This window comes from Sebastes umbrosus, chromosome 4 (genome assembly GCF_015220745.1).
Source record: "Sebastes umbrosus isolate fSebUmb1 chromosome 4, fSebUmb1.pri, whole genome shotgun sequence".
Classification (NCBI taxonomy): domain Eukaryota; kingdom Metazoa; phylum Chordata; class Actinopteri; order Perciformes; family Sebastidae; genus Sebastes; species Sebastes umbrosus.
Window position 1 is genome coordinate 20,031,126 of NC_051272.1, and position 23,181 is coordinate 20,054,306.

General features: G+C 40.7%; 1 protein-coding gene across 37 annotated transcripts in view; it reads right to left on the minus strand.

Moving 5' to 3' along the window:
• The window catches only part of plekha5 (pleckstrin homology domain containing, family A member 5), a 112,835-nt gene that overhangs the window by 88,289 nt on the left and 1,365 nt on the right, over positions 1–23,181 (minus strand). For all 37 annotated transcript variants that reach the window (XM_037766892.1, XM_037766884.1, XM_037766880.1 and 34 more), the window contains exon 3: positions 20,805–20,862. In XM_037766892.1, the coding sequence (XP_037622820.1) occupies positions 20,805–20,862 (58 nt within the window). The remainder of the gene's footprint in view (positions 1–20,804; positions 20,863–23,181) is intronic.

The window sequence follows — 23,181 nt, forward strand, 5'->3', positions numbered from 1 at the left end:
AATAACTCTGGATTCTGCTATTAGTGCATTTTACACCTTTTAGGACCTAATGATTTAAATAAGGGTTATCCAAGTGTTTATACTGGGAAGTTGTTTTACATAAAAAAAAATAGCCACTGAGTTACATACGTCTCTTCCCCAATGTAAGTATGTGGGGAAAAGTATTTTTGGGCCCAATGGCATCACGTGACAGACACGGAAAGTGTAGTACCGCCGTTTGGCCACTACGAACATTTGCATCAAAGCCCGTCGCTCTTCCTGGGGGCTTGGTTCCTCGCCACGATTTATTGTAACTTTGGAGTGTTATTTAGCCTCCTTCGCGACATGCAAGTACCAATGGATTCCTTAAGTTTTTCAATTTCATATGATGCCAGTATCTAGCTAAAACTGAGCCCGCTACAATCTCCGAAAGACAGAATAGCGGCCGGGTCCGCCGGTGGACCGTTGGACTTTTAAGAGGTTAATTCAAAATCGATACAGCATTTTGGAGAATCGATACAGTATCACGAAACATAATGTCGCAATACTCAGGTATATTGATATTTTCTTACACCCCTACTCCAGACATGGACTCTCTTGTCCATAATTAAAATTCTGTGGAGCATGTCAAATAGGTCTGATGTTACTTTGGTGAATGGCTGGCACCATGAAAACACTTAAATTGGTGACATTACCAAGTTGAATCAGTATCTGTAGTTGTTGAATTCAGCTGACAACTGCTAGTGACACATGCAACTGAATTTCAGCTTTGATGTTTCTTATGAAAATGCTGCTGAGACACAGCTGGCTACTATCTATAGGAACATTTTATGTACACTGGCTTTGGCTTTCAATCTAAAAAGCAGACATTTTCTGACACAGCTGCTCATCTTTTGTACCGATGATTCGAGAGAGTTTCATGCCTAACCAAGCCTCGGAAGTGCTCCGACTGCCAGTCACCTAACAGTGTGCAAAAAATGAACGGGACTTTTACTGAACACCCACTTCACATCTATATTGCTAGAGTGGGATTAATTTGAGTCCTCATCGCTTCCTGGTCTCTCTTTTTTTTGTGGGGCAAGTTAAATAGGCACACCTAAACACCACTATTGTACTCAGGCTGACTCAGAGAGAAAAATCTATCTGAATTCTGCATTATTTAAAGATGTCGCTGGGGACTTAAAGAAGTACAACCAATCTGCCAAAAAACACAACAATTCCTGTCAGGCACTGTCCTGGCTAGGGTTCTAAAAAAAATGAATAAACATGTTTTTGAGAACATTGCCATTCTGACTGTAGGTAGGGTAACGCCAATTTTAAGTTTGGCAGCGGGCCAGCTTCAGCTGTGCTTTAGTTCTTGGCAAAGAGCAAACTTCTTGTGTACACATTTACACTGTCACACTGAATGACTAATGAGCCTCCCTCCTCCATAAATAAACAATGAAAACAAATAGGCAGAGAGGCAAATCTAACAGCTCAGGAGATCTTACAGTCCACTTACTGCTTGTTCCGAATCACTACACAGAAACTTCTGATAGATTTGGGGAATGTTTCAGATTCTTCAAAACAAACAGATGTAAGTGTGTAGCATCAAGCACCAGGGCCCGCATTCATCAAGCATTTCAAAATGACACATTAAATCATGCACATCAAGTCTGACGGACTAAAAATACTCAAAAGGTTGAAAAACGTGAGAGTTATTTATGAAGCTTCCTACACAGACTCTCACTAAAGAGTAGAAGTTTTCCTTTGAGAGAGTATGGCATCACTATTATATGAAACTGAGCCAAATGAAATGAATCAAATGAGCAGTTATGCTGCAGATTGAAAACATTCAAAAGACCGACTGGCTGTTACATAATTTGATACCGAAGAAAAAAATATAGCATCACTTGTGGGTGGAAGATGACCTACCAAAGCACAAGTAAATAGTACAGCATTTCTTTGCCAAAACTGATCAAAAGTGTACTAAACATTTACGAAGGTGTCTCAACCAACACAATCCTAGACAAACGTGTTCAAACAGAGACACATAGACTACACATTTATATCACAATATACTGTATACTGTCCATCACAACCATGGCTGTAGCTAACAATTGTTTTCACAATCAATTTATCAGATTTTTTTCTCTACTAACAAATCAATCATTTAGTCTAGAAAACATTAGAAAACATTAAAAAACCTAATATCCTAGAGCCCGAGGTGTCCAAAACCAAAAAAAAAATTCAATTTACTATGATGTAAGACCAAAAAAAGCAGCTTAATCTCACATTTGAGAACACGGAACCATAACATTTTGGACATTTTTGCTTGAAAATGAACTGAAACAATTATTTGGTTATCAGAATCACTGTCAATTGTTTTTGTTGTTGTTGGTTGTTTTTTTGTTTTTTTTTGGGGGGGGGGGGGGGTATTCGTGTTATTTATATTTAAATTTTTTAAATTATTTCTTACATTGTATTTTTTTGTTATTAACTTCTAATGCATATCTTTTAAAATCCATACAATTTGATCACAAAAAAATAGTTGCCAATTCAGTTTTTGTCAATCAAAATCAATGGACAGCCCCCCCCCCACATTTCAAGAGAATGAGATTCAAGTGCAGTTCACTTGTTTCTAATATCCTATATTACATTTGCACTCTCAGCGAGTTGTGCTGATCATCACAGTGCATTTTAGGTGATGTGACAAAGCGTTTCGGATGTTGGTGCCAACTGTATAGTCAAATTCCTATCATGGCTCATCATGGCTCCACCACTGTGACATTTATACCCGTTATATGTCCCACCCCTACATACACACACCATACTACCCACCCACACACTCAATAAGGGCCATCATCGGCCCGGTGGCAGGTAGCAATAAAGCTGTCACACAGGGACGATGTCTTGAAACGCTCTCTGCTAAATCTTGCTACCCTCCACAAGATGCACAGAGGCAGAGACGTAGCAATCATAACATCACGGTCAGAGTTGAGGGTGTATTCATCTGAACCACCAGCAGAGGTCTTACAGTGAAAAACAGCGGGCACCCCCTCATCCAGAGAGGAGGAGGAGGAATGCCGGCACACATCAGTTTGTGAATAACAGCACAGAGGTGGGAAGGCTGCATTTATCCTTGAGCAAGTAGTGCTGATATTTAAAGCAGACTCTTTGACTCCCATAGACATTCATCCCTACTGCTGCAGAAACACATTGCAGTGGGCTGACAGCTGATTAGACTGATGGATCGCTACGTGGTGCAACCATTACTACCGTTATGAAGCCCCTGTCAGCTCACTCCACTGTGGAATAGTCTCTCACACTCTCACACACCCTTTAACTGCAAGTGAGAGCAGGCTGCACAGAGCTGATATGCGGTATAAAGGGGACAGATTGATTTCATTGCACCTACTTTTTAAAGGTAACCTATGTAGTTTTTAACCACTCATGTACAGTGGTGTTTTGATGAGTAGGTCCCCGTGTTGTTTGCATCCTGAGGTCTGCACCAGGATGCACAAGCACAAGCAAGGAGTAAAGTGAAATACATTTCTGCAGACTGCCAAGTGCAGTAACAGGTGGTAGTGGTAAAGTGTTGTAAAAGGTGGAAATGCATTAAAAGATTTTTTTTTTAAAGCCAATGTAAAAAATGTGGGTTTCAAAATATTTAGAGCAAATGTTTTAGGTATAAAGATAGGTAGGAAATTAATATAAAGTAGGGCTGTCAACTGATTAACATATTTAATCGGGATTAATCACACATTTTTTATCTGTTCAAAATGTACCTTAAAGGGAGATTTGTCAAGTATTTCATACTCTTATCAACGTTGGAGTTGACAAATATTCTCTTTTTATACAAATATATGTATATATCTATCATTGGAAATCAATTAACAACACAAAACAATGACAAATATTGTCCAGAAACCCTCACAGGTACTGCATTTAGTATAGAAATATGCTCAAATCATTACATGGCAAATTCAAGCCCAACAGACAACAACATGTGTCAGTGTGTCAGTGGGCTGACTTGACTAAGGCCTGCCCCAAAACTGCATGTGATTATCATAAAGTGGGCATGTCTGTAAAGGGGAGACTCCTGGGTACCCATAGAACCCATTTTCATTCGCATATCTTGAGGTCAGAGGTCAAGGGACCACTTTGAAAATGGCCATGACAGTTTTTCCTCGCCTAAATTTAGCGTAAATTTGTAGCGTTATTTAGCCTTATTTGCTGGTTGGTATCAATGGATTTCTTAGGTTTTGTAGTTCCATATGATACCAGTATCTTCACTCTAGCTTTAAAACTAAAACCTAAAAATCACATGTTGCGTTAATGCGTCATAGAAATTAGTGGCGTTAAAATGAATTTGCGTTAACGCGTTATTATCACGTTAACTTTGACAGCCCTAATATAAAGAAATATTTAAAAAGTTTAAAAAGTGCTTTAACACATCCACCTCAGCCTAAGAAAGTGGATTCTGACAAGGAGGGGAAGATAGACAAACTGTTGCACAAAATGTTGGTTCTGCTATAGAAAAGAAAAAACACAGGCTACCTAGGATTCTGACAAACATCCGAAGTGAGAGATTGGGGTAAGGTTATGTACCGTACCCAGCCGTGCTATTATTCTTCAGCTATCTGTGAATCACCTGACCTCACACAAACGACTAAAACTCCAGGAAGCAGGAAACACGCCGTGCCTCCAAGGCACCAATTTAGATCAATGGAAGCGCTTTTAGCAGTTTGTTTTTTCCAGGGTTCGGTGTTTGCTGGACAAACAGCTCGTGTTCATTTGCGACGAGGGACAACAACTTTATCTGTGACTTTAACCGCACCACAGCACATTCTTCATGCGGTAACTCCAGTGATGACATTAAGCTCGGGAGAGACACAAATGTACAATATCCATCACAGCAGGTATGCATTATTCAATGAGAGACTTGGCATGGAGTTCAAATGTTTGTTTAGGCAGATCCGAGGACAGAGCGTGGGAGAGGACTCTGACAGCAGAGGAGTCACTACCCAGCAGTTGAGCAATAAATGCAGTGTATTATCCAATCACTGCCAGCGTCTGTGCATCCCTCCCTGTCCACAGACAGAGAGCCAAATCCCCCAGCAAGTAACGCGCTATACATACACAGATACTCTCAGGATGTGTTGTCAAGTAACTTTTAAATATCTCTGTCTAACGTGATGGGTCTGATAGTTGTAATACCCCTCGGAGAACTTGGTACTATTTGAAGCAGTCGTGACGACCTGGGTACTATTTATATCTGTCAAGAGCCCCATCTCGCAGCAGAATTTACAGTGCACTCAAGTCATGATGCACTAAACCGCACACACACAGACATCCAAGAGGCCCCGATAAGTGGTTGTAAAAAGCAGTTTCACTTTGGGTTGATGTTTGTTGGGAATAAGTATGGAAGCCCTTCACACAGTTATGATATTACATATGGACTTTTTAGATGAATGGCTTCTACAAGTGCCAGCAACACTGGAGATGGACTAGAGAAAAAAGGAGCCTACTAGTGCATCTAATCTCTCCTAGGAGTGATTAGACCATTAGATATTATGTAAGGGTTATCAAATAGACATATGTGGCAGCCAGACACTTATTCTCAATTATTAACACTCACTGTTATATCATGAGCAAAAAAAAACATCAAAGGCTCACACCTAAGGAGCCAAAAGCATTTGTGCTGTCACTGAGCTCAAGACACAGGAATTGTAAGGGGATTAAAAACTTAAAAAAGATGAGTCATAGAAAGAAACAATGTCCTGCTGATAGCATACATTAATGTCTAGCCTGAAAGACATGTGCCGGGGACAGACAATTGCGGGACATGTGAGGTCTGCAGGGGGAACGGTGCAGCAGACGCTGTTGCCAGGAGAGAGGAGGGAGGGAATAAACCGAAGCCACAGGACCAGGAGGGTACGATATTAATCCCTCCACTGCTGCTGCTAAATTGAATACTTGGCAGCAGCCAGTACATCAGTATAGCACTACACCCTTTATTCAATCTTCTGGAAGAGGGTGGAAAAGAAGATGCGCTGCAATATATTAGGGGATCCCTTTTAAGAAGGTGTGATCAGTGTGAAGGCAGAGGGTCTGGATTCGCTTTCTGCGCAGCAGTTGAAGAAGAAAAAAAGAGGAGACTGCCTGTTTGGATGTGGATAAAGACAAATTCAGAAGCTGAATTTGTAACAATTTGTTTCAGGAAACAGTTTGCTGTTCCAAAGCCCTCTGTGGACATTTTAACATGATGCTCCAAAAGCTCACAGCTGTAGAATATTTGAGCAGAGTGGCGGCTTCCAAAAAGCTCCCTAATCATCACAGACCATCTGGAAAACAACTGGGCCGTGCACTGTCCACTGGACTGAGGTAGACAGACAAGAGGAACAGAGGCAGAATGAACAAGATAGAGTGAGTGCTGAGTAGGTGTATGCTTCGTCATGGCATGATATGGGAGCTGTAAGAGATTGCCTAGCTCACAGAGCGTATCAATGAACCAGAGTAAAGGCATTTCATTAGCAAATACAAGTTGCTTTCCACCTGCATATGAACTGATCAGCTTTTGTTTTGCTACAGTATCCATACTTGCCAACCCTCCCGATTTTCCCGGGAGACTCACGTTTTTCACTGTCCTCTCCCGTTTCCTCCCGGAGTCACACTTCTCTCGTATTTCTCCCGATTTAAAAAATGTTCACACTTTTTTTTCCTTTTCACAACCTGTTTCTGGCTCTGCACAGCATCTATAAGCTTTACTGTTTCAACCGGGACGACAATAGAGCTACATCAAATGTAGATTCCCGGCGGAAAAGAGCAGTCTATGCTCGCGACAAAGCGTAGTTTGAGCTGCGCTCGCTGCTGGGTTTAGCGCACATCACAGCGTACAGCGCCCAAAGTTGGGCTTTGCTCGACATAGTGAAAAGCCGTCGTGGCGTAGCACAGAACATTGGAAATAATGGGTTTCAGAGCGCAGTGGTGCCGTTTACGCATTGTGTCTGAAATGGCCTTCAGTGAGTGAGAGACGGAGGGAGAAATGGAGAGAGAAAGAAATACTCAAGCAGAGGCTAAAAATGAATAAAACCGGATGAGCATTAGTTTATGCCAGAGGGGCAAATTATTCTGTATTCTTTCCTGAGAATTAAAGGTAAAAAAAAAGTTAAACATTAAAATGCTATTGCAGTGTAATTAGTAGATTATTATTTTGTTAATTTCAGTCTTCTAAAGTCACCAGAATGCAGGAAAGCTAAATTTCTTTCCTGGGGGATGACCCCTAACCCCAGACCCCCCACTTTGGTTTTGAAATCCTCCCTATTTTTAAGGTCTCAAGGTTGGCAAGTAAGACAGTATCTCATATCATGAGCACTGTAATGGTTGCAAGTTTTAACTTGGAGCAATGTTGAGTTCCCCCTCAGCTAAACAGGCCTTTTAGAAGCATTCAGTTAGGCTGGATGGGTTTTAAATCAGTTGACATTAGAGGAGAGCAAAGAACCGCCAGGATACTGCCGTCTCACGATGGCTTAAAATCATGAGCTTAAGATGCTGTAAAAAAACGTTCTCACTTGTTCCTCTCCAACTTCATATCCCTCTCTACTTTCCAACTCTATGGATAAAATATAAAAGGTAAGTGGACTGGATGGAAGAGAGCGGTTCACATGTAGTGTCTAAAACGCGTGGAAAAAGCCAGCTGTGCCTCTTTCATCCTTTTATCCAAGGTGCTTAGGAGGTTGCGCTCCTGTCGCACCTGCCGTTACTAAGCAACCAAAACCTGCGTGCTGTCGATGATGATGATGAAGTTGCAGTAATGATTAACTTCTCCTCAATATATTCACCGTAGACTGATATATACAGAAGAATGAAAAGATATCTGCCAGTTGTGATTGGTTGTTCCACGCTGCAGCGTGATTTATTTAACTCTGGGCGCAGCCATCACGTCCTGAAAATAGGCGCTTGGGAACACTTGCGCGTCACAACGGCGTTGCTCCCACCCTTATATGCCTGCCACGCGTCTACATTGACAACAATGGATTTGAGGGCGCGAAAAACGCAGCATGTGAACGTCCCCTTAGAAGAACAGTGTGTAACACTTAGGGGGATCTATTGGCAGAAATAGAATGTAATGTTAATAAGTATGTTTTCTTTAGTGTATAATCACCTGATAATAATGTTTTTGTTACTTTAGAATGACTCGTTTACGTATATCTACATAGGGAGCGGGTCCTCTTCACAGAGTCCGCCATGTTGCACCGCCATGTTTCCACAGTAGCCCAGAACGGACAAATCAAACTCTGTAAACTTTTCCTGCTTCGGCCGGAGTCGATAACGTTACTCGCTCCTGTTGTCGGAGCTCTCTCGCTCTCTCTTGCTTCACCACTCACTTCCCACAAACACACACACACTCTAAGCATTCACGTTTTCGCGTCAGCCACCGTAGCTCTCCAACATTCTCAAAGAATTGTAACCAGGCTGTCATGCAGAGTTCTCAGATGAAGACCTATTAATGTCTGGAACAATAGCAGACCAACATCATGACCCCCATGAAGGCTGCTGTCCCAGGATTCAACCTGGCACAACATCAGCAAAGGACGGCTCATTGCAGATTACTACAGGGATTACTCAAATTCAACAGCTCTATCAGCATTAAATCAAAGATACCACACAACTAAGCGGCTTTAGCAGAGAAGAATTACTGTAGTAGGCTGCATGCACCCTGTCTAAACCCAGAAGGTAGGCCTACATCCTATCAACATATTCTACACCACTGGGGATAACATACATCTTCTTTAGTACAGGGTGTTAATCATTGCATCAGAGTTTGAGATTTGATAAAAGGTGCATTTTGTTTGAGTGCACACAAGCCTCTGACAAAATGCACCTTTTCTCAAGTGGCTGTCAGAGGCTGGCGCGCACTCTGACAGCCTAAATGTGACAAAAAAAAACATCTGTCAGATTACACTTAAACCTTCTCACTGATAGCAACTGGGACCACTGCAGAAAAAGAGTCTCTTGATCCTGTTAAAAGCAGCCGTGCTTTTAGTTTCCAATCCTGAAAAACAAATCCTTCCCATAGGATTAAAAAAAGAGGAACAAGCAAATATTAGTGCACACAATTTATAAACAACAAATGCATCGCAAAACTCTCGAATAGATGGCCAAGAATACAATGAACAACAGCCGAGGATAGCTTGGTCTGATGTGGATTTTCACTGAGAAAAACCGTCTTAATCAGCACCTGGGGCAGTCACTGACATCAGAGGATCTCTTACGCATATGTTCATCACACACGGAGCATCCAAACACCAAAAACACATACACACTTTTCTTCCAGTGCTCCAGCCAGATGGCAGGGACCCCACAGAGACTGAAACGCATGAGAGCAGTCTGAGCAGCTCAAAGCCTGCCTCGTTGACTGTCTGTCTCCCAGTCAGCACCCAGCCTCAGAACAGAGAGTTATGGAGCTAGAGACGGGGATGATGTACAGCAGATCCAGGTCCACTGGTTTCCCTCTTAAATCACATTACACACACACGTACACACACACAAGTGAGCACTGACAGAGTTAGTGAGTCAGCAGCCACAGCCATCAGAGCCTCCCCCTGCCAAGGGGGTGAGTAAACACTCTCAGAGCTTTGCAGTTTGAATAAGGCATTGTCCCTGGTGCGCCATTTGTTAATGTTAGCCATGTGTATGGGAACGAACATACCGTTGCATATGGGCTCCCTCTATGATTATGATTAAGATGATTATCAGGATTATTTCATTCAATCCTGAAGACGCATTATTCATCACACGTTTTACATTATGATGGATTAGATAGAGGTAAAGATCTGCGTGACACAAGGCGGAGTGGTATCCATTACTCACAATCAGATAACACCTCAGAGTGCGATGTTTTTCTTACACTTTGGTAATTTCCCAAAGACATAAGTATCACTTTAAAACTGTCATTCATCTTTTAAAGTTTGTTTAAAGAAGTTTGCGTGTTGGATTTGTGTGGATTGTCAATGGGCGCTCAAATTTCCTCCAACGTGCAAGGCACGCAGGCAACTAATTTGCCCATAGGTGTGAATGAGGTCGTCTGTCTTTGTGTTGGCAGGGTGGTGAGCTGTCCAGTGAGCACCCTGCCTCTCACCTAATAATGTGTGCCGGGACAGGCTGTAGCTCCAGCATAACAAATGAAAGAAACTGGCTTGACTTGTTGCCTTTATAATAAATCTTTCAGAAATACTTCAAAGTACTACCAGCCAGGAAACACACGCTGAGAAAGGCAGAGCCAGAGACTGACATCTGTGTGTGAAAGTGGACTGTTGCTACTGATTTAATTGAAAGAAAATGCATAAAGAAGAACATTTGTGAGCGTTGCCCCGGCAACCCTGCACAAGATAAGGTTAATTGGCTTTGAACAGGTTTGAGGTTAGTTTCAACCAGTGGGAGTTAACTGGTTACATGTATGAAGCTTTAATGTTGTTGCTGCGTTAAGGTTACTACAGTGTAACCTCTAAAAAAATGTTCTGCTTCCGCTTTACTAGACAATAACAAATAAACTGCATACAGTATAGTGAGTTTCTGTTTGTCCCAAAATTTCTATGAAGCTATGTGATGCCATAGACTGTATATAAGAAGTGGACATAGTCACTGTGACATCACCTATTGGTTTGTGGATTACGGTTTTGGATCTTTGAGTTCGGCATTATGGCTGTCACCATCTTGGTATTTTGCAACCAGAAGTGAGAGGGTAGAGCTAAGTGCAACTGAACACTGAATAAGATATTTTTAGGCGACCAAAAAGATTATAATTAACTTTAATGAACTGAAAACACACTGTGAACGGGTTAAAGTTCTAAGACGAAAACACAGACAACTCCCAGACCGGACAACGCCGTGGTGGCGACCTGTCAATCACAAGGTAGCCACACCCAAAAGCATACCCTGCTTTATGATCTACTTGACTCTAAATGGGATCATAATTTACTAAATGAACATCGTGCTGTATTGAAGAAGACTTGAAACTAGCGATCGAGACCATAAACTCATGTTTACAATGTTTACTGAGGTAATAAATCAAGTGAGAAGTAGGCTCATTTTCTCATAGACTTCTATACAATCAGACTTCTTTTTGCAACCAGAGGAGTCGCCCCCTGCTGGCAATTAGAAAGTTTAAGGCACTTCTGCATTGGCTTCACTTTTCAGACCCGGAGGTTGCCCACTGTATGATGCTTATGCTGACTGAGATGCTAGCCTGTGGCTGAACCATTCCATAAAATGAAAATATGACAGTTAGTTTTCTGCACAACTTTTTTATGCATTTAGTATCTTGCATAGAATATTGTAAAAACATTTTTTGTGGGGTTTTGTTTTACATGAAACAACATGTGCACAACACAGAAAGAGAATATATCATTACTCACTGATTTATAACAGTGGTTTAATGTTCAACTGTTGATTAGAGCTATTCTTGAGGTGTCCCAATATACATTTTAAACCTGCCAGCTAATCAGACTCAAGTATTTTCTATGCCCACGGCATAAAACACTTGATCCCTACATAGAAAATGTAGTTACATTACACTGAAGGTTAACCACGTAGTGACAATGCTCTTGACTGCAGCAGCAATCATGTTTTGGAAGCAGAGAACACTTAATCACAGCATGATTGAAAAAGAAAAAAACCCTTGTGATTGGTCACAGCTTTCTATTCACTTGGGAGCACTTGATTTGATGCACCAGAGCAGGCACTTTAACCATAAAGTCAATAGTTCACCTGATGGAGTAAATGTGGAGGCAAAAATTGTGATCGTTTATAAAAGGACTAAATATACAGCCTTATCTTGCATTTAATTTTATTCCACACTCGGTCACCTCTCTCACACTCTCTGCTGTGACTGGATTTTCAGGGTTACATAATCTGGTCTGATATGAGGCTTTGCACACAGATAGCAGCTTGGATTATTCCCCGGAGAGAAGGGAGAGCCTTTAAAGTCTAACTTGAAGTATAACTCTGTGTCTGACAGATATGGAGGGACTCCCGTGATGTTTGCCCTGACAGATCAACTCTCAAATGGTACAACATTCCAGGTAAAACTACAGATAAAGCCACTGCCAACCAACGAGAATCAATGTGAGCTCATCCCTCAGATTGTCCCTTAGCACTGGGAATTTTTCCTCACTTTAGCCGATGTCACTCACGAAAATCAAAACAAATCCCCTATGCTTGAAATCTAATCCATTCTTCAGATGTCTGATAAGATGCCTCATTTCACTGATGCCCTACAGTGTCAGTCTCTGACGTGTCTAGAACTGCAGAGTTGAAACTTGGAAAGAGAAGAGGCGAGACAAGAACAGAAATACTGGTAGGGACAAATTGTATGAAAAGTGACACTTTTTGGGATTTAACGATTTGAATACTCGTAGAAAACAATCCATTTAATATACTGAAAGTGTAGCGTATTTTGAATGGTAGGGTATTTTGAACTGATGCTAGGTTTGGAGGCAAACCCAACCCACGTATTCCCCAAAAGGTTTCTTTAAAGAGGACCTATTATAGATATCTTCATATCTAAATGTTAAAAACATTGAGGGGAGAGGAATGTGCCTGATTAATATATTTGTTGATGCATTTAAAAGTAACATTAAACAGAAAATTGATTTCCAGGATCTATTCTTCTTTACAAATGGAGAAGGGTCTTTCCACAATGTATGTCAAATTAAGATGGGAGATAGATGTGAACATAAAGATAACTGAAGATGACTAAACATATGTAGGACACAATCCACCACCTCAAGATCAAATCTATGGAGAGAATTTAGCCGGAAAAACATTTAAAGGTTTTTTATAACTCCAAAAATCAAAGAGTCCCAGAGTAACAAACCTGAGCGTGGTTGGAGATTGTGTGGTAATATGTCTGCTGGTCATTTTCACATCTTTTGGGAATGCCCTAATGTTTCTCCTTTCTGGGTAGACGTTGTTACCGCGATCAGATCAATAATTAGCTCAGAGCTTGATTTTAACTTCAGTGTTATACATTTGGGAAACGTGCCAACTGGGCTGAAAAATCAGGACAGATATTTATTACAAATACTTTTAGCTGATAGAAAAGCAATAACCTGGAATTTTACAGTATGGAACAACTGACTTTTTCTCTGAGACATGCCACCAAAAAAGGTGAAAAATACTGGAAGGACTGTAAATCTTATTTGAAAAGTGATTTAAGATGAGAAGTGTCTTTGGTTTTCATGTATTTTTCATGTAAATGCAAAGTTACAGAGCCCAAAGTCCAAGCCAAAGGGAGTTACTCCCCTCCACAGAAACACTGCTCCTGAACTGATTGAAACACCTTGCTTGAAGTCCTGCCTTTTCCTCGATAATGTGGTGATGTCACCAAGTAATACATTTGCATAATACCTGCCTAGTGGATAGTTTGGCAAGCCCTCAAACAAAGCTAGTTAGAGCGGAGCTGGAGCGAAGTCCGAAGAGTTTGGTTCAGTTGACCAATCACAACAGAGTGGGCCAGGTGACCAATCAGAGCAGACTGAGCTTTTCGGGGGTTTTGAACATTACATTACATTTACACATGTTCAAACATGTTCTAGTTGGAACCCAAAATACAACTATGCACCTTAATAATAGGTCCTCTTTAAAGTAGCTATAATCAATATTTTTATGAAAACAATGGATCAAATGACAATGTGTAATGTGAAAGGGGCAAATGACAATGAATGAGAAGTGACAAATCAACAGAGAATTATCATCTGACTCTGCAGTTCCCCTCAGCGCTAAGGAGCGTTTTAGCATCTTTCAATTTGACTGTTTTGGTTCACTCTCACCACACTCATAGCATCGTTTTCAGCCAAAGCAGGCAGCTGTTTTCAGATTTAAAAAACTCACAGTACACTACCTTTCCCAGAAAACTGCATTACAGCTTCAACTCTCACTTCTTTTAAATCAAGGCTGAAGACTTTTCTGTTTGCAATCTTGTAATATATACCTGTTGATTCTAGTTTAGCTTGCTTTTATTTTCTATTCTCTTGGATTTTTAATGACTGTTTTTAATTATATTTAAATGTCCTGATGTGCTTCTTTTGTACTACGTCTTGATGCTCTCATGAAAAGCGCTTTTAATTGCTTTGTTGCTGAAATGTGCTATATGAATAAACTTGCCTTGGCTTGCCTTACCTGCCAACAACAGACAGACAAAGTTAGTAAATTGCTGGTGAACATAGCGGAGCATTTAGCAGCTAAAGAGCCAGATATTTCCCCCAGGAGTTGGTGAACAACGAAAACAGATCTAAAAGAGAGTAAATATTGGACTTACAGTCGCCTGGTGTCCAAAAACACATCTTCAAATGATCTGTATCTGCTGGATGTTTAAATAACCAACTATTTGCTTGTTGATTTCAGAGGAATCTCTCTGACAGCATCATGAAATCATCCTCTTTGTCTGGGTTCAAAGTTTCTGTCTTTTAAAGAAGAACCTTGATGTGAGTCATTATGCTAAATGTTAGTCACAGGAAATAAAAGACGTCTGAGTCGTTTTTACCACGTCATTCATTATGACAAACTGATGCTCTAATAGTTTCTCAACAAAAAAACTCAAGTCATCAAAAAAAAGAGGATTTCATTATCTCTCTTTTAGTGACAGTTACCACAATCGAATATTGATCCACATGAGAGCAACCCGATACTGCTACTTCTAAATGTGCAGTCAGCCAGTGTGTGGGCCTTCAAAGCACTAAATAAGCCAAAAGCTAAACTGAGATCCACCACGGAGATTTTTGTCATAATTGGCCAAATTTCAATTGACATGCTTTCCTCTGTTCTGAGTGATGAATTATGCAGCTGTACAAGTGAACAGCCTAATGAAAGTGGTGGCTGCAGACTAGACGAGTACAATATTTATATTTTAAGTTGCACTTTATACTGATGAGTACTCGGAGGCGGCAAATTGCCCTCAAAAGACGCTGACAAAATGTTACCAAATGAAACATTAATAACTGGGCAGCATCCAAAACAAGACTCTGGGTCTACGGCACTGTGAGGGTCAGCCGTTTGAGAACTACTACTGTAATTATTACTCACTCATTACTTCAAAACAAGATGTCAGCTAGCTCATTATGTAACCTACAGCAATTAGCCCCGACTTCAGCAGTTCCCCTCCTTTTCCAGACAGAATTAAATGAGACAAGAATAGCGAACAAAGAGAGGGAGCTGGCAGGAGATCTGCACCTGTCTACTCATAGACATAATGGCTTTAAATACTTCCTGCATCAATGAGGCAACAAATATAATCGATTTAGTAATTAGGGTCATTGCTCTCCTCCCAAAATATTAAGCCTTTTGCAAACTGACTTCACCCCATTTATCCCGATAAGGTCGTCACAGGTCAAGAATCCTTATTAGCAGACAGCGCCAGACAAACATTTTGACAAAACGCTGGTTCAATTGCCCAAATCATGTCCCCTCGTCTTGTTCAAAATGAAGCTTAAGTTAAAATGTGGGATTATGTGCCACTGATAAAATGGAAAACACAAATCTGCCAGATGGCATGGTCTCATCAAAACGCAGTTTACATCACAAGGAAAAACAAACTGAACAGATAGTGCACTCTGGGTGCCTGTAAAATTTACCAGTAGACCCAAGAGAGGATTACAGAGAAAATGCCATCAAAATAAAATGTGCAATGGCTACACTCTCCTTAAAGTACGCTGCACAGACAAAGCCTATGCAGCATAAAGTATTTTGCATCTTCAGCATCAGAGAGCCCAGCTGCAGATCTCTGCACAGGAGCGTAGTCCAATAGGAGATAAGTCTCACCAGCTCCCAACTCTAGACTCAAGGTACAAAGTAACAGACAGGTTAATCTAAAGGAGAACGTGTCGGTTACTCTGACGTGTGGATGATTGTTCCAGCTCTTGGAGGACCAAAGCAGCAGAATGGCTGGATGGAGTTCTCTGATTTATCGACAAATTCAGCAGTTGAGACCAGGGCCAAAAGCCACTGGCTTTAAAAAGTTCAATGTATTAGGACTAATGGGTGGGGTGCTATTGACCCGATACTCTGTCCTCAATGAGCCACAGAAGATGGGAAGATACAACGATTTCCCATGTGTGTATATGTAATGGATATGTGCTCTTCATACAAAAACAAACAAGCACATTTAAAAAGAAAATAATAGTTACTAGGGTTGTCAAAGTTAACCCGATGATAATGCATTAACGCAAATTAGCTTTAAAGCCACTAATTTCTTTAACGCATTAACTGGCAATTTTTAGGTTGTGGTGGGCTCAGTATTAAAGCTAGAGGCTAAATAACCTCCAAACTTATGCAAAATTTTGGCGAGGAAAAACTGTCATGGTCATGTTCAAAGAGGTCCCTTGACCTCTGACCTCAAGATGTGTGAATGAAAAATGGGTTCTATGGGTACCCACGAGTCTCCCCTTTACAGACATGCCCACTTTATGATAATCACATGCAGTTTTGGGGCAAGTCATAGTCAAGTCAGCACACTGACACACTGACAGCTGTTGTTGCCTGTTGGGCTGCAGTTTGCCATGTTATGATTTGAGCATATTTTTATGCTAAATGCAGTACCTGTGAGGGTTTCTGGACAATATTTGTCATTGTTTTGTGTTGCTAATTGATTTCTTATAATAAATGTATACATATATTTGCATAAAGCAAGCATATTTGCCCACTCCCATGTTGACAAGAGTATTAAATACATGACAAATTTCCCTTTAAGGTACATTTTGAAGAGATAAAAAATGTATGGACAGTCATGCAATTAATCGCAATTAAATATTTTAATCGATTGACAGCCCTAATAGTTATGTTAGTTGTAAGTTTTTAAGAGTAGCATCTTCACATTTTCACTACTTGCAGTCCTGTCTGACTTGGAAACAAAACAGCCATAACACACTGACTTTAGTTATTCATGTCTACCTATGAATGAAATAAACAGGCTAATAGTTTGCAGATTTACATCTCCTCTTTATCTAACTCTCTGTTAGTGGGAGAGCAAGTACTGGCCAGGTGACACATAGTTCCCCAAACTGGTATTGGACAACATGCAAACAACGCAGCAGCTCAAAAGAGACTGCTCCGTCTGAGGAGAGCAGTAAGCCATGACTGATTCAATTAACATCTGCGCTGACCTTCACTCAAAACTCACAGCACCATAAAATAATCACATCTTGTGATGGGCCATCCATGCGTCTAGTCAACACGATCACACCGACAACCCGCACCTTCCATCCTCCCTGACACATCCCGTCAGAGGACAGTCTTCGTCAGCACAATCTGCTCCTTGATGCTCACACTGTGTAACCGGATGGTAACAGCCAAGCCACACAGAGAGCCTGGAAATGGGCCAGATCCTTTCGTTCGAAACAGACCCGAAAAATGAATCAATGATCCAGTGTCTATCTCATGAGCCTGAAAACAACAAGTTGTTTTTTTGGTTTAATCTGTTCACCACCTACTTTCTCTACAGTAAGCAGTAAATCCAAAAAAAACAACTAAACTTGCAATACTTAACAATACTGAATTGATGACAAAGTAATGATAACCTACTGTAAAACATAATGCATTATCCAACTGTCATCAGGCTAATGGCTTTGGACAGTGCTCAGAGGCTTTTATTGGCAGCCTCACATATAGCCTCAAAATGTCCCAAGTACTGTCCAAGACAGTTATCACATAACCTTGTCAACAAATCTCTATGTCAAAACAATGAGTCACAGTGGAATTAGCAGGCCTGGTTTTACATAGCCCAATTACTCATGTTTAAGTACATCTTCATCACTAAAGACCGACAAATTGATCTTGTGTCTTCATGAATTGACCACACTTGTTCATCAGTGCTCGCAGCCAGCTTAATGACATGAATATATACAGCGGCGGCCGCATAACTAGAATTCTGAAAGCTCTTGTTAGAAGTGAAACAACAAAGAGGAACCTTGTGGGCCATACCAGTAAACAGCCTGGGAAAATATGTCTCACTAAAACAGTCCAAACAAGCCAGACTGTCACATGTAGGCTAATTATCTGCATTTCACCCACAAAATCTGCATCAGTTTAAAGTCTAACCAGTAAGCAGGCAGTCCATGTCGAATGCTTACTAGTATTTTCTGTGGGCCCACCACAAAAAGGAACACGTAACATTTTTTATATAGGCAATGTGAAATAAATGTACACTTCAAATGTGGGGCTCAGCTTCCAGTTAGTTCCTTTTATGCACTGTACAAAAATAAATGACCGGCATTATAGATACAGTAAGTGACATGCATCTAGGGCTGCACAATTTTGAAAAAAATATCTAATTGTGATTATTTTGTGTATGATAGATTTTACATCATTATTCTCATTTTCATTAAAAAACATAATAATATGATTATGGTGTGACTTTTGTGGCGATCTGCAGCAAACAAAGATGTTTCTTTAAGTCTGTAGAATATTATGTGTAGGCTAGGACATCTCTGCAGCATGACAATATTTAATCTAAAATGGCATTTTGACACACCTTTAACAATTATTGGGATTTCCTCCTCATCCTGCGATTGTGCAGGTCTACATGCACCACTGGGAGAAAGAAAAAATAGAGGAAATTTGGGGGTCTGATGCGTTTTTCACTGTATTCACTGCATTTTCAAACAACAGCACAATACTATTACAGGTCAACACAAGGAGAAGTGCTGGGGCTGTTTCTCTCTGTATTTTACTTGCTTGAACTGCAGTTTAAAACAGGCCCAGTTAAACCAGCTGAACACGTGCTTTTGTTTGCAGTTTCCTTATTGTCTCTGTTTCTTGGAATTACAGGTGACTAAAGGTGGTGCACATGTTTCTTTGCAGACAAACAAATAAAACTATAGGTCATCTTTACTGAGCAGTGGTGCATCAGCTGATACACGGTTGCTGTAAACTGTCGCATCGACTTTGTTGTCAGATAATCAGTAAGCTTCCTGTTGCTATTAAGATGACTGAGGCAGATATCGAATATAGTAATCACACAATATTACATTAGATTCATTGTTGTCAGCTGAACGAATACATAATAAATAGACAATATTAGATAATATATTTATCTTTCATCATAAAATATAATGTTTGAAAAAAATGAAAAGATCTGAACTGTCCTTAATTCACTACAGTCTACACTCTCTGAATCCTCAGTTAATCCTGTGTACACCAGATTTATCTTGTATTTCGCATACAGTACGGCGTCCTCTATTGACAGCTAAGTCATTTGTAGAAGAGACAGTAACTGAGGTTAGACTAAAACAAAGCTGCAAATTCATCTGTAGCTTTTAAGGACACAACAGTTTCATTCAAATGAAACTTCTGTCTAAAATGTAGCCAAAGGCATGGATGGTTTTTTCACTTGCAAAATGCAGCTCTGCACGCTTTGTAGGAGACAACATGATTAGTTTGTAACTTGTCTTACAGAGAACATTACCATGTCGTTGGACTGTGCCAGAGTCACAGTGATCAACTAATGAATGTGGTCCCCTAGTCTGCTTTTTGCACTGAGAAGCTGTGATAAAATACCGGAATATAAAATGACTGCCTTTCAGTCGGACTGCCTGGCAACCTGCCACATGAAGCTCCTCAATTTCATGAGGAAGTCAAAGACGCAGAGAGGATTCAGTGAGGATAATAAGGCATAATATTCTAAATTCGTAGCCTGTGTATTGCGATGTCTTCAATCATGCAGAGGCATTCTTATGTTTTGACAGAGAAAATCCATCTGCAACATATCTATAACTGCCGTGTGCGAGGAGTGTTTCATTAGGACATTCAAAATAACTAAATATTTCAAGCCATATCCTTGGATTTAAAACATTCTAAGGAGGACAGATGATGAATCAGAGCTGACTGAATGACAGCGCTTGTGATCTCTTTTGATCAGTTGCATGCATCAGGCAACCACGGAGGAGGGAGACGAACACGTGAAATGTACTGTAGATCAGGGGCTTTGTAACATAGCAATGTAGATCCTGGTCTTAAAAAGAGAGGGGCACAAACTGAACAAATCAAAGTGTTCATCAAAGTTTTTCAGGGTACTCAAAGACTCTTCAAGTTAAAATGATCAACAACACTCAAAAAATATATAACACTCAACACGACGACATGGGAGGATATATCACATTTCCTCCTGCCCACGTAGCACCAACAAATGAGCGCACTGTGGATATGATGTTCAAACAAAATCAATGGAGGGGGACTTTGAATAAGACGTCTTTTGAAATTCCTGTAATACCGTAGGTTGGCGTGTACCTCAGAAATATTTTCCAGCACCTACTTAAAACAAGTGTCATTTTAAACTCCGAGCAAACCATATAAACACAAACAATGTGGATAACGGTTTAATAACTGTCAGAAAACGAGAACACATTATACTCTGGCTCAACTCTCCGAGTAGGCTGAGCTCTGAGCGGGGTAAGTCTGAATAAATAAAAACAGCTCGCAAGAAGACAGCAACCACACTTTGCTCATGTCTGTCTAGTATTTGCACAATGTTTCTGTGTAATCATTAACTTCTGCGATAGGCTTCTACGGCACAGAAATGGGGAGTAAAGGTTCCAAATTTACAGCCGTGCAATATTTACTACTAATACCCAGCATGTTTTCAGGAGTAGCCCAGCATTTGGAGGAGCTTTTCATTCATTTGAAGTGATAAAACTGGTGATAAATAAAAGCATCCTGTTTATAATCAAGGCATGCTGCAATCACATGCAAAGGGGAAGTGTTTTGGATTCATACAGCATGGCCAGTTATTGCATGCAGGCTCTGGCGTTTTGATGGGTGTGTGTCTCATAGAGGGAGGTTGTTAAACTCACTTGATAAAGCACCGTGCACCCTCGAAAGTATATCCTTCTTCCCATCCAGTGGGGAGGTCTGTGAAAGAGGGAGAGGTGGACAAAAACACGTCAACACAAACTGGTGAAACAAACAGATGTTGTGTGGATTAAATTAACTAGAGTTACGCACTCAAAGCTGTCAATGAACACGCTGAGATGCAGGGCTGCGGCGAATCGTCGATTTTGAAACCAATTTTGAAAATCAATTTATCTTTTCCATCATTTTTCAAGTATGAATGCCAAACATTTGCTGGTTCCAGCTTCTCAAATGTGAGGATTTACTGCTTTTTTTTATAAAATTGTTTATAAAATATCTCTGGGTTTTGGACTGTTGGTTAGACAAATCAAGCAATTTGTAAACTTCACTAGAGTTGCAAAGATTCATCAACAAATTGATTAGCTGTCAACTATAAAATTAATCACTATCTATTTTGATAATCGATTAAACCTTTTGACAAATTTTTTAAGAAAAAAAGGTTGACGCGAACACGTCACAACTCATGAACTCAGAGCTTTTAGAAACTTTCCACTTACGAGGTCACAATGGACATATGGTCATATGGACTCATCGCGTGAACACGGTAAACACAACCCCGTTTGAAGGCACCAATAGTCATACATGCTGTGATTGTGTTAGCTATGGATGAAATTATAGTGAAAATAGATGATTCCCCTTTTTGCTGTGGACCCCCGCGACATACTTGCCAACCTTGAGCCTTGAATGAAAGGGAGGATTTCATAACCAAAGCGGGGGTCTAAAAATTTGAGTTTAAGAGACTGTGTTTCCTGCATTCTGATGACTTTTTAAGAATGAAAATAGCCAAACAAGTACACTGTAACAGCATATTTAATCTTAAATACTTTTATTTTTAATTCTCATGAAAGAATAGACATTTGGTCCTCTGGTGTGAACTTGTGTGAATCTCTGGCATCAACTATTTGGCATCATTCATTCATTAATTTTTTGCCCTGCTTGAGTATTTCTTTCTCTAAGTACTCTTCATTTCTCTGTCCTTCTCTCACTCTCTGAAGGTCCTTTCAGACACAACGCGACAACGCCACCACTGCGCTCTGAAACCCGTTAATTCCAATAATTTGTGCCACGCCATGACAGCTTTTCGTCGCGTCGAGCAAAGCCCAACTTCGGGCGCTGCGCGTTGTGATGTGAGGCTAGTGCAGCTCAAACCGAGTTGTGTCGTGAGCCGCTCTCTTCTGCCAGATAACGACATCAGGTGTAACTGTATTGTTGTCCAGGAGGAAACAGTCAGGCTTATACACACTATACAGAGCCAGAAACAGGTTGATATAACAAAAAGGAGAAAAAAAAAAGTGGGAAAATTTGTCTTAAATCGGGAGAAATGCAGGAGAATTGTGACTCCGGGATGAAACCGGGAGATGAAAAACAGAAGTCTCCAGGGAAATTAAGGAGGATTGGCAAGTATGCCCCTGGAACCCAAGCCCCCAGGAAGTGCACCGGTCGACGATCCCGACTTCCGTAGTGGCCTAACAGCGGTACTGCAACTTCCGTGTCAGTTGGTGATACCGTTGGGCCCAAAAATACTTTTTCCCATAGACTTACATTGGGTAAGAGACGTCTGTAACTCAGCGGATACATTTTTTTTTAGGTGAATCAACTTCCCAGTACGAACACTCTAATAGCCCTTATTTAAAAAATTAAGTTTTTAAAGTTGTAAAATGCACTAATAGCTGAATCCAGAGTTATTTCCCTTCTTCCATTCAAGTGAGTGAGACCCAGACCGAGGCTGGAGTGCAAGCTGTGTCGACGGCGTGAAGTTGGGACCCCGTGACCAAGTCATGTGACCGAGCGGACGCTACTGCACATGTCCCAGTTGCCCAAGATCCGCCAAGATACGACGGAAGTCGAGCCATTTAGGCTTCATACGCCAATGAGCAACTCTCATAGGAATGACCGGGGTCTGCCTCCAATGCTGTATCCAGTTCTTTTAATACATCCATGCTGGAACCCCCTTCAAGACCCCTGGGGGTCCCCGGACCCCACTTTGGGAACCACATAAGACACGTAAAAGCAGAAAATCCTCACAATTGATAGGCTGGAAATACGTTTTTGGAAGTATTGGCATCTTTGCTTGGAAAAACTACCATTAATCCATTATTAAAATAAACTGGGGAAAAAAAGTTTGGAAACTTGTGTTTGGTTGATTATGTCTCTGTTGTTACAATGCTAATTGGCAATGTATTTTACATCATTGGAAAGCCTGTTTATTTACCTTCCCAATGATGTCCAACTTGTAAAGATCATGCATTTGTGCGATGAGCATTTTGGCAAATTTTTCTTGGGCGCTACCCACATAATCAGCTGTGCTGCTCATCCCAC